General features: G+C 48.3%; 3 protein-coding genes across 3 annotated transcripts in view; all 3 read right to left on the bottom strand.

The window, feature by feature from the left end:
* Positions 1-841, bottom strand: part of PHACADRAFT_265459 (uncharacterized protein) — a 3,208-nt gene extending 2,367 nt beyond the window's left edge. The window contains exons 1-5 of the mRNA XM_007401770.1: positions 722-841; positions 566-662; positions 379-512; positions 195-320; positions 4-139 (exon numbers count right to left, since the gene is read on the bottom strand). Coding sequence (XP_007401832.1) covers positions 4-139; positions 195-320; positions 379-512; positions 566-640 — 471 coding nt within the window. The 5' untranslated portion in view covers positions 641-662; positions 722-841. The remainder of the gene's footprint in view (positions 1-3; positions 140-194; positions 321-378; positions 513-565; positions 663-721) is intronic.
* Positions 842-1,057: 216 nt separating this feature from the next.
* PHACADRAFT_214301 (uncharacterized protein) lies at positions 1,058-1,759 on the bottom strand. Its single transcript, XM_007401769.1, has 2 exons — positions 1,559-1,759; positions 1,058-1,485 (listed from the first exon to the last, which is right to left on the bottom strand). The coding sequence occupies exons 1-2, from the start codon at positions 1,670-1,672 to the stop codon at positions 1,339-1,341; spliced, it is 261 nt and encodes an 86-aa protein (XP_007401831.1). The 5' UTR covers positions 1,673-1,759; the 3' UTR covers positions 1,058-1,338.
* Positions 1,760-9,569: 7,810 nt separating this feature from the next.
* PHACADRAFT_214300 (uncharacterized protein) lies at positions 9,570-10,890 on the bottom strand (the record flags this gene model as incomplete). Its single annotated transcript, XM_007401768.1, has 3 exons — positions 9,570-10,291; positions 10,336-10,616; positions 10,676-10,890. 3 exons carry the CDS (start codon positions 10,888-10,890, stop codon positions 9,570-9,572), a joined length of 1,218 nt encoding a protein of 405 aa, XP_007401830.1.
* Between the last annotated feature and the right edge of the window lie 810 nt (positions 10,891-11,700).

The raw sequence follows: 11,700 nt of genomic DNA, 5'->3' as shown, positions 1-11,700 counted from the left end.
GTCCACGATGTGCTGACCCGCGGGCACGACTTTTCCGAGGCGCGTCGTGTGCACATTGATCTCCACTGCTTCGGGGTCGCTGTACTTCGTCGGCGTCGTCTTGCCGTACGTCATCGTCAGGATCAGGCTCGCGGCGAAGCTGCGTAGTGTCAGCTGAGCGGCGTTGCGAAGAGGGCCGCGAGACTTGGGCATACCGTTTTGTGTGATTAATGTGGTCCTCGGGGTCGTGGAGGGCATCCAGGATGAGATCCAGCGCGCACTTGAATTGGATAGGTTTGTGCTGCACGGCGGCTGTAGGCTGCAGATGTGAGTGCAGCGCTCTGTATAAACTCGATCGTCAGAAGTTTCTAGTTGACGAATCATCAGAGAAGCTCGCACCTCCTCAGCCTCCTCAGCCTCTCCCCTGCATCAACGAGCAACGCGCCCATGCCGCCTGAGAGAAAGTCGGCAGCAATGTGCTCAGGGCGGCCAGCGAGGTCCGCGCCATGCTTCTGCATGATCTCTACCGCATCCTGTCTCCACACTCCGTGAGAAATTGAGGTAAAGGTAACACGAAGCGACTGGCCTTGTAGCTGTTGATAATGCACACGACCTGGTTACCTCGCTTGTACGAGAACACGGGACCATATGTCTTCGCCATCTCCGCATATTTCATAGGCGCCCTTAGTACCTCATCAACGGTTAATCTATCACAGAGCAACTTGGAAGCAAGACCACTCACTTCGGCCCAGGTTCAAACCAGCTTTCGTCAGGGCCTGGTGGAAGTGGGACAGCCTTCTTCGCGCTCTGCACAAAGCGAGACGCCACGCTAATAAGTAACAGCACACAAATTAGCGTGAATCCCGGTATCTGGGCATTCTTCAGTGCATTCTCGAGGAAATAGGCCATGGTACCGCAAGCTTGAGGTCGAGCACAGGGTCATGCTTAAGGTGTACGCGCGAGACGTGGGATATATACCCGTCAGCCCTTCTCACCAGGCCGTGTGACCGCCGCGTGGGCATACCCCATGACGGAAGACGACATCCGCTTACATAGCTCACAAACGTTATCCTGAGAAGTTGGCCTCTTATAATGAACACTCTACAACTCCCGCAAGGTGAGTGAAACCCGGAACAAACTGTGTATAAACATGATATCTGATCATTGGGATATGAGACGAACTTTTTCCCCGACACTATGATAACCACTTTCCGCTACATCTTGTTCTGAGCCTCAAGGTATGTACAGGGTCCGTTATCTTCAGTGCCGTGCGTACCGCAGACTCCAGAGGCACGCGATGGTACTAAAACGAAAAAAGGGGAGAAGTGTAGAGGATGTGACAGGGTGTATACGGCATATCTAGTAGACACGCTTGAATAGCGGTACAAGCTGGCGCTCGTTCTCGTCGAGGGTCTTGTATATGCAACGGCACTTGATTGTCGACCTCAGGTGTCGAGGGATTGTGCTGCAGATGAGTGCGTGTTTCGCCCAGCTCCCGTCGTCATGCTGTTGGGAAACGATGTGAGGGTGTGCACAGACGCTGAGAATAGTCTTCCGCATACCCCAGTGAAGTCCTCACGAGCGTGGGCACCATAAGCTCCTTGCAGGCGGCAACAGCAGTGATGGACTGGACTGCGCCATGAAAGAGGTTGCGGAGCTCAAGAGTTTCAATGAAATCAGAGTTCCAGCTCATAGCGGTCTTGTCCTAAATGCCGATTTGGTCGTAGCTCTTGAAGATTGAGAGACCTTCTGGTGACTCTCGTCCAAAGACCTATGTATACTGTTAGCAAATGCGCGCATACCAGCCGCCCGCTATGTACGCACCGGAAGACAGCAGCGTCAGTGTGCATAGCCGCCTGCATGTCAAGACGGAAATTGGCAGCAGAGGCAGGGTAGGGTCATCGGCATTCTAGTCTCGTCGAAAATCCTCTTGTGAGGCTTATCCAGTCAAAGTTTCCTTGATGTGGCGAGTGCAAACATGGCCGACGACGACGATGTCAAGGAGCGAGTTGGCACCAAGGCGGTCCGCGTCGTGGACAGAGACATGTGCAGCCTCACCAGCACACTCGGCCAAGTTTCGAGCCTCGAGCCCGGCGACTTCAAGTTGACCATCAACATGCGCTCCGTAAGCATAGGAGTTAGAAGAAGACGAGATGCCACGAAGCAGCAGCAAGGCCAGAAGGAGGAGGTGGTAGCAAGAGCGCAGAGGCGTCAAAGTGATCACATCCGCCCGTGCCAGCGTCTAGAATTTTTCAAGCGCTAGCGGGCGCGCCTTTGCTTCGCAATAGTTCGAGGAATGCATGGACTACTAGCCCTAAGTTTTGTTCGTCTAATGCCTAAGCCAGATGGGAGCGTGGCATGATAGATATCGGGTCGTCTGTAAATATCATCTCTCTGCAAACCTGAGCTACCCATGTATTTGAGGAAATAATTCGAGTTCATTGTCAAATCAAACCGTACAAAACTTATCACTTGAGTAAGACTGGTACGCAGTATGCGTAGTGATAACGTTACCATCGGCATCTTGGTTTTCCTGGCTATCACTATATCAGCCCAGAGTCGCCCTCGACCCTGCAGGCCCAACCTCAACGACGAGACACATTGCGCTGTAGATGAAACTAAGGGACGTGTCATGAATATTACATATTCCAGATGGTTCTCCCAGATTCTATAGTATTCTCTCATTTTCTATACACCTCTGTATATTTGTAGGATATTCTAGATATTCAGTCTGGCATGTATATAAGGAGCTCGTACTGCTCAATAACAAGCCAGACTCAAGCTGGTCTTTACTCACCCACTTTCCTCTCGTCTGTCTCCTCACTCTTGTTATAGCCCAGTCCAGTTGAATTGTAGGTTCCTGACATTAGCTCGAGTCTCCACCAACTGCCCTACGATGATCCTCGTCACTCCCACACCAACCATCATCCATCTCCACATGACGATCTCCCATACCTGTCTGTTCGAAATCTCACCCCAATCCTAACCCTATAGAATTCTACCGCATCAAAACCCCTGGAACCCTTCTCCGTGCACTTGCACGTTTTTATCATCCCATACCCCTGAAGTCACCTCTGTAATCACTAGCCCTTAGGCAGCTAGACAGAGCTCCGTCCAATTAGTAGAATTGTACCCTGCCCTACTATAGGCGGCGTTACATGCTTTGCAGCAGGCAAGCAGATATTCCTGAGTACAACGTGGCAACTGGTTGCGGCCAGGCGTCGGAAAAGTGACAGCAGTTAGATTGACGATCCCTTTCCGGGTGTCGGACCGAAGAGACATAATCGCTCTTTGGGCTGCTGTAGTATCTTTAAATCTGTATTATGATTAGCATTTTGGTTCTTTGTCGGAAATTCCCATCTTTGGCAACTTCTACCCCTGATCTGGTTGTTACAACACGATTGGTCCCAGGGTTTGCTGCAATCAGCCTCACAGACCCATTGACACATGACCACGCCCTCTTGTGATTGCAGAGAATACACACATCGGGTACTAGAAGGGAGATTCATCTACAAACGCGGCGATATCGTACGATACTGTGTGCAACAGCCGTGCCCACACTCCCTGCAAAATAGTACTCGTTGCCCATGGTGTGAAGAAGGATTACGCGGAGAACTACTAGACAGAGTTTCCACAGGAGAACCTTCGGAATCCCTCGCTGTTCCTCAACCAATAGCGTCTGGCTCGGAACCCAGAGAAAGACGTGACACCCTCGATTCAGTCACTGAGCATCTCCGATCAATTGCCCTCAGAGAATCCAAAGTACCACCAGAAGGACCACCAGACCCTGTGGAAGAAGCCGTAGAAGATTCCAAATCATCGAACCTGCCCTCTTGCCGTTCTCCCACTCCACCCTCATCTCCATCTGATTCTGGCGCGATGACCAAAAACTAAGACAGTGCTACGCTCCTCAATGGAAGTGCGATGAAACCAGACGCCTTTGATGGCACCAAGTCCAAGTACATTGCTTGGAAAACCCAGATGAAACTCTATGTAGTCATGCAGAGAAAGCGGCTGCCAGAGCAGTTTGACAGAGTCCTTATGATTCTGTCCTACATGAAGGGAGGACACGCGGGTGAATATGTTGCCACATACATGAAAAAGTACAACACAGATGAAAGTACCGTGATCCAGGAGACCAATGCACTCTGGACCAATCTCGATAGACATTTCCTGATCGATGAACAGGCCGAAGTGTATGAGCGACTGCGAGCAATGCAGATGGGCACGCTGACCGCCCAAGAATTCTTTTCCAAGTTTGAGTTATGCGCCTTCCAGGCAGAAATCAACGACTTTGAGGCACACTTCCAAGAACTCAAGTTGCTTCTAGAAAAAGTGCTACAGGCCGATATCATTCGGCTTCTGTACAACTCGTTGGAAGAACTCCCGACTACCTACGCGCTCTACAAGCAACAGGTCGCGTGCATCAACCTAAACCAGCAGCAGTACCATAGACAAACTCCACAATTCCAGCAACAGGGGCAATTTCAGCCTCGACAGCAACAGGCGCAGAATACACCAAGAGCGCAGACTAACGTAGTCGCACCCACAACCACCACTGCACCAGTTCAGATGTGGCGTGATGGTACCGGTGTCACATTTGGCGGAAGAAGACAGCCAATGGAACTAGACCAAGCACGACACCTCGGTCTCTGTTTCCGATGCGGCCAGAAGGGCCATCTTTCACGAAATTGCCCTAATAGGCAACAAGCCCAGCAAGTAAGGGCCGCAGAAACATCAGAGATCCCCGTATCCAATAGCTTCACACCACTTGTACCTCTCACAGAAGCACTTGCCGCAATGGCAGAACTGTTTGATTGGAAGACAGCGATTCGCGAAGAGATTCGCGCAGTTATGAAGGGTTTTGCAAGCGGTCAGCTGGGCGCGTAGCCGAGTTGACCAAACATAATTTTACGAACTATTTGTGTTCCTGGTTTGGAGTACCTATGTATATACCAGAAAAAGGGGCGTCCGCAGAGCAGCGTGGAGAGGCTCAATTCTCTTGCTTAATTCCCCTGAATAAAAAATTATCTACTCCAGAACATCAGACCAAACCTACGCAGTGGCAACGCCACACCCCTTGAACAGCGGCATGGATCCACCAATGGATAGTTAGCAAAGACAAAGCAGCACTTAGATTGCTGGCTGAATGGGTACACTCAAAGAAGAGTGTCGATGCCTCAGAAGCCTGTATAGAACAGATCAGGCGAATGAAAGAAGAGGAAGCAATAGACTTTCTGAATGAATTACAGATATCACCTTGCTTCATTCGAGGAAGAAAAGGGATGCAGATGGATGTCCCCATGATCGTCACTACATTAGACACCCAGCAGCGCTTATCGGTTAAAGCGCTGCTAGACACGTAATGTACAGGCTCATCTATTGATGCGCAGTTTGTCCGCAATAACATCACTACCAAGAAACTGCCATCACTGATCCCAGTCTACAATGCTGATGGAACACACAATGCTGGCGGAGCAATTATGGATTTCGTTGAATTAAGGGTAGAAATCCAGGATCATGTGGAACGGCTACCATTTGCTGTTACCAACCTGGGAAAGACGCCCATATTCCTTGGATATGAATGGCTTCAAATTCATAACCCATCTATCGACTGGCAGGAACAGGTTATTAAGTTTGATCGTTGCCCGATTGCTTGCCGATATACCACCAGAATGATGGATATCGAAGATGATGAGGAAGAACCCAGCGATCCGAAGGCTCACTTTGAAGAGGGAGATAGAATCTTCGTTTTAGACTACAAGACATACTTCACTACAGGAGCGGCGCGTATACGCACTACAGCCACAGACCTAGCAATAAAAGAAAGCCTGAAACATGAGGCTAAAACATTTGAGAATACAGTCCCAAGTCACTATCACGACTACTCAGATGTGTTTAGCAAAGAAGATTTTGACTCCCTGCCACAAAGAAGACTGTGAGATCATGCCATCAAATTAACACCAGGCTCGCAACCAATCAGCTGCAAAGTTTATCCTATATCGGTTAACAAACAGAAGGAACTCAACAAATTCATAGAAGAGAACCTCAGAACTAGAAGAATTCGGCCCTCTAAATCCCCTTGGGCCTCTCCCTTCTTCTTCGTCAAAAAGAAGGACGGACGTCTCCGGCCTGTACAAGATTATTGGAAGCTGAATGTGCTTACAATCAAGAACCGATATCCACTTCCCCTAATATAGAAGCTGATCGACAAGCTAAAGCAGGCACGATACTTCACGAAGTTAGACGTCTGATGGTGATATAACAGCATCTGCATCAAAGAAGGTGATGAAGAGAAAGCTGCTTTCCTTACCAATCAAGGACTATTCGAACCATTAGTCATGTTCTTTGGTCTCACAAACTCCCCCCAGCTACTTTCCAAACAATGATGAATGACATATTCCACGATCTCATCAGCCAAGGACAAGTAGTAGTATACTTAGACGACATCATGATCTTCACCCAAGATCTAAAAGAACACCATCAGATCACGCGGCAGGTTCTACAGATTCTAAGGGAACACAAACTTTACTTGAAACCGGAAAAATGCAAGTTTGAGAAGACGGAAGTCAAATACCTCGGAATGATAGTGGAAAAGGGCGTTGTGCGCATGGATCTGGTCAAGATAGAAGGAGTCATCAATTGGCCTCGGCCTGAATGCAAAAGGGACATTCAAGCGTTCCTCGGCTTTACCAACTTCTACCAAAGGTTTATCTGAGATTATGGCAAAATAGCAAAACTGCTTAGTACCTTAACAGGCAACGCTACCTTTGAATGGACCATCGAACAAGAAGTAGCATTCACAAGCCTGAAAGACGCTCTTTGTTCTGTGCCAGTACTGGCCATACCCAATGACAACGACCCCTATCGGGTGGAATGTGACGCCTTGAACTTTGCCATAGAAGCAGAACTAACCCAGAAGCAAGATGGCAAATGGAAGCCTGTTGCCTACCTATCCAAAGCTATGACGGCGGCTGAAAGGAATTACGAGATTTACGATAAAGAACTTCTTGCAATTATGACTAGTCTTGATGAGTGGCGCCAATACCTCATGGGCGTCCGTCATCTGTTTGAAATATGGACAGATCACAAGAACCTAGAATACTTCCGGAAACCACAGAAGCTCAATTGGCGTCAGGCCCGATGGGTAACCGAGCTAGCCGAGTATCACTACTCGCTACATCACAAACCCGGGAAATCTAATGGCAAAGCGGATGGATTATCTCGTCAAAAATGACACAATGCGGGAAAGGAGGACAATTTGGATATCATGTTACTGAAACCAGAACATTTTTGTACTCTGATCCGTAGTACTGTATTTAGTTTAGAAGGAATCAATCAGGACTGGGTCGCGGAATACAAAAAGAATCAGGATTCATTAGTTACCGTAGCCTTACAGAACAAGGACAAGAACTGGAATGAAGATAGTACCGGACTTGTGACATGGAAGAACCGTATCTACGTACCAGTAAATAGGAAACTCCGAGAGCAGATTATTGCTCATCATCACGATACCCCACTAGCCGGACACCTTGGCCAGTACAAAACACATGAAATGGTCACACACAACTATTGGTGGCCTAGAATTTGAGAAGACATCCAGAAGTACGTAGCCAGGTGTGAGAAGTGCCAGAAGACCAAGGTTCACACGACACGACCTACCGGACTTCTATTCCCGAACGAAATCCCTTCGCGACCCTGGGAGGTAATATCTGTGGACAAAATAAATGTACTACCAGACTCATTTGGATACAATGCCATCCTTGTAGTCGTTTGTATGTACTCCAAACAGATAATTACGATACCAAGTACCATCGAGCTTAATGCTGAAGGATGGGAGAAAGCACTTTGAGATCATGTGCTCACACACCATGGATTACCCTGAAAGATCATCAGCGACAGAGGAACTGAATTCAAGAATCAGTTCATCTCCGAACTATACCGATCACTCGGGATCGGAGCCAACCCTTCCACTGCGTATCATCCCCAAACCAACAGACAAACAGAACGTATCAATCGTGAGATAGAACAGTATCTCCAATTATTCATCAACTACAGACAAGCCAACTGGGTCAAATGGCTGCCTCTTGCAGCATTCTCCTATAATAACAAAGTTCACTCTTCCACTGGGTACACCCCGTTCTTCGTCAACAAAGGATATCATCCTTACAAAGGAACTCAACCGGTATGAGAAGGACTAAGCGAGAATGTCCAGCAATTTGTTGATCGAATGCATCGGGTACAGGAAGACACTAGCGCCACCATTAGTCTAGCGCAAGAGTCTATGAAGCGCTTCTATGACAGGAAAAGAAAGATCAGACTGGAGTACAAAGCTGAAGACAAAGTTTGGCTAGAAGGGATTAATATCCGGACCGATAGGCCGATGAAGAAACTCGACGATAAGCAATACGGACCATTCAAGGTCAAATGCAAAGTCGGCACATCTGCCTACAAATTAGAACTTCTCTGACAATGGAAACAACACCCCATTTTCAACGAAAGCCTACTAAGTCCTTTCAAAGAATCTGTTTACCCTTCGCAACAACGCACACCTGAAGTCCCCGACCTTGTAGAAGGAGATGAAGAATGAAGAATGGGAAGTAGAAGACATCCTCAATTCGTGCCGCGATCGAAATGGGAACCTAGAGTATTAAGTGCTATGGAAAAACAGTCTACACAGCAATCGCTGTTCCTGGGAATCTCGAGCAAATCTGACCAATTGTCAGGAACTCCTCCAAGAATTCCATGCTAGACGTCTGGATAAACCTGTGCCTATGACTATTTGCATCCCCCCTCTACTCACACGACCCATTCATATGCTCACACGCGATACCACTCTGTTGGTACAACGAATGGGTGGGATTCTCCCGAAACATAGATCAGAAGAAGCCGCTGGTCTCGATCTTTACTCTGCTGAAAGCGTTAAAATACTGGCACAAAGTCGTAAGATTGTTGGCACCGGCATAGCAATGCGTGCTCTGCACGGGACTTACGCCCAGATTGCACCACGAAGTGGATTAGTGGTCAAAGGGATTGTCATGGACGCTGGAGTCGTTGACCGAGATTACACCGGAGAAGTATGCGTAGTAATGATTAATATCACCAATCAACCATTCCAGATACGCGCCGGCGATCGGATCGCTCAAGTTGTTTTGGAACGCATTGCGTCATGCAATATTGAGGAGGTGTCAAGTTTAATGGAAACTCAGCGTGGTATGGGAGGCTTTGGATCCACTGGTAAATGATCGTGAGGACACAATTCTAGACGGGGGGGTAATGTCATGAATATTACATATTCCAGATGGTTCTCCCGGATTCTATAGTATTCTCTCATTTTCTATACAGCTCCGTATATTTGTAGGATATTCTAAATATTCAGTCTGGCATGTATATAAGGAGCTCGTACTGCTCAATAACAAGCCAGACTCAAGCTGGTCTTTACTCACCCACTTTCCTCTTGTCTGTCTCCTCACTCTTGTTATAGCCCAGTCCAGTTGGATTGTAGGATCCTGACAGGATGCCTCATTGCCATAGGACACATAAGGTGCGCTTCACCTCGGCACGTCTGCAGGCTGCAGCTCCATCGCCCATCACACGGCAAGATCCCGTTTCAGAATGTTCTCGCTGTCGTGCCATTCGCGGTTGACGCTGATGACCTTCCCATAGTAGAACTTGTGCAGGTGGTCCAACGGGTACTCGTCTTCGTAACATTCTGAACCGGCGACCCACGGGCACATCACGATCATTTCCCAGTCGCCGTGGTAGATCATCTGCAGCGTCACCTTGAGACCAAGGTCCCGGCACACCTTGGCCAGCACCGCGTCCTTGCCCTTGAGCGCTCCGCTGAGCAAATCGAAGAAAGCATTCAGCGACTCCTGGAACACGAATGGGTCATCATACACCACATACTCGTGCCGCAGACCGAACCCAATGTGTCCACTGCCAGACAGATAGTTGGCATCGTTTAGGAGTGCGTTGAAGGCTTCCTTCAGGGCCTCCTCAAATGGTGTGCTCTCAGGGGCGCCCTTGTTCTTCGAACTGACCATGTAGAGGTTGTAGGTGAGCGTGACCCAATATCCCGACTGCACCGGCTCCACTTTGTGCTCTACGTCACCGTAGAAAGCAGAGAAGGCGACAGAAGTAGAAGAAACTTGCGAGAATGCCTCGGATGAGTCGAACTTGAGCTCTTGCCCATGGTGGTGCAAAACGAAGGTGCCGCCTTTGTGCTGCGTGGGAAGCATGACGACGAGGGATCTCATCATATTCTCAGCCCGCATTGTGTCCTTGTGGGCCTTGAAGAACAATCCAGGGCCTAATAAAGAGACAAATGAGTGAGCGCCTGGGCCTGATAGTCACTGCTGCGGGACTTGTCATAGACATTCAGCTTGTGGAGTTCTGTTCGCAGCATGGTTCTCGGGCCATGCCCCTGGAGAAGAACATCGCTGATGGATCGCATCAGGCCCGAGCGATCGGGGTCGAATGTTGACGCAAAGCTTCTCCTGTCGAGCTTGCCTGCCTTGCGATAGGATTTGTTAAAGACGTCCTGCTGGTTGCACCCGAAAGTCGCAGGCTCGCATGCTTGGAATAGGCGCTGAATCTCGCCGTCTGTGTGAGACATGAAGTCGATACGATCTGGCCTGTGAAAATATAGGATAAGCGATAGTACGTGACAGTTGGTGAGGGGCAGAGTGCGCACTTGGAGTTGGGACCATTCACGCCGTAATAGAGGATGAGATCGTCTGGATGCACAGAGAATATCCCACTGGAAGCTGCTTCGGCGAGCGTGCCTTCATTGGTAATGATCGTGTTTAGAGCCCGCAGACGCGGATGCTTGGGTGAAAAGCATTCTCGACCAGGAGATAGGAGAATTGCTTCATCTGTGGAGAAATGTATCGACTCGTTGTCAGACATTGTGGATGGAATGACGAAAAAGGGTGAGTGCTAGCTGACCTTTTATAACGCACGAAATACAGATCGCATGCACGATGGAAGCAATTTTGGAACCAGCTCTCACCTCAAGTCATGCCTACCAGTTCTGGGCCACTGGCGCTTCCGTTGATAGTCATCAATATTATACCTAAAACGCAAGGGACGAGCCATTGCCGAAACCTTGCGTTTTGATCTTTTCAAGCTGATGTACTTCGAATCAAATGCACTGACACATGGAAAGGCCGAACACTATAGGCATAAGCTGATTTCAGATCACCTGAAATGTCCCGGCCAAGCCATCAGAACTGTTTCATTTTCGGGGACTTAACCGTAGCTTTCTGGTGCTCCCAAATGATAGATTTGCTACCACTTTCATAGCCATTTGCAATGCAAGAAAATGATAAATTTCATGTAGCTTGAAATGAACCTGAAATGACTCACTATGGTTACATTTCAGTACGGCAAAGAGTTGATATTTCAGGGGACTTCGTGGTGCATTTCAAGACATCTGAAAGAACATATGTAGGAATCATTTCCGCCTCATGTTTGCAATGAGGAAAGATCCGGGCGAGGAAAGCTTTCGATGGTCCTGAAATTTCCATTTACAGCAGATTTGTAGTACATTTCTGGGATATTTCTGTCTTATCTCAAGTAAAAATCTTCTAGCTTATAAAATAGTTTCAAAAGTCATCATAAATGGCAATTTCAGGACCATCAAAAGCTTTCCTCGCCCGGACCTTTCCTCATTGCAAACATGAGGTGGAAATGAATCCTACATATGTTCTTTCAGAT

Source organism: Phanerochaete carnosa (assembly GCF_000300595.1).
Source record: "Phanerochaete carnosa HHB-10118-sp unplaced genomic scaffold PHACAscaffold_13, whole genome shotgun sequence".
Classification (NCBI taxonomy): domain Eukaryota; kingdom Fungi; phylum Basidiomycota; class Agaricomycetes; order Polyporales; family Phanerochaetaceae; genus Phanerochaete; species Phanerochaete carnosa.
Note: the sequence above shows the minus strand (reverse complement) of the source record. Positions and strands in the feature narration are given on the sequence as shown.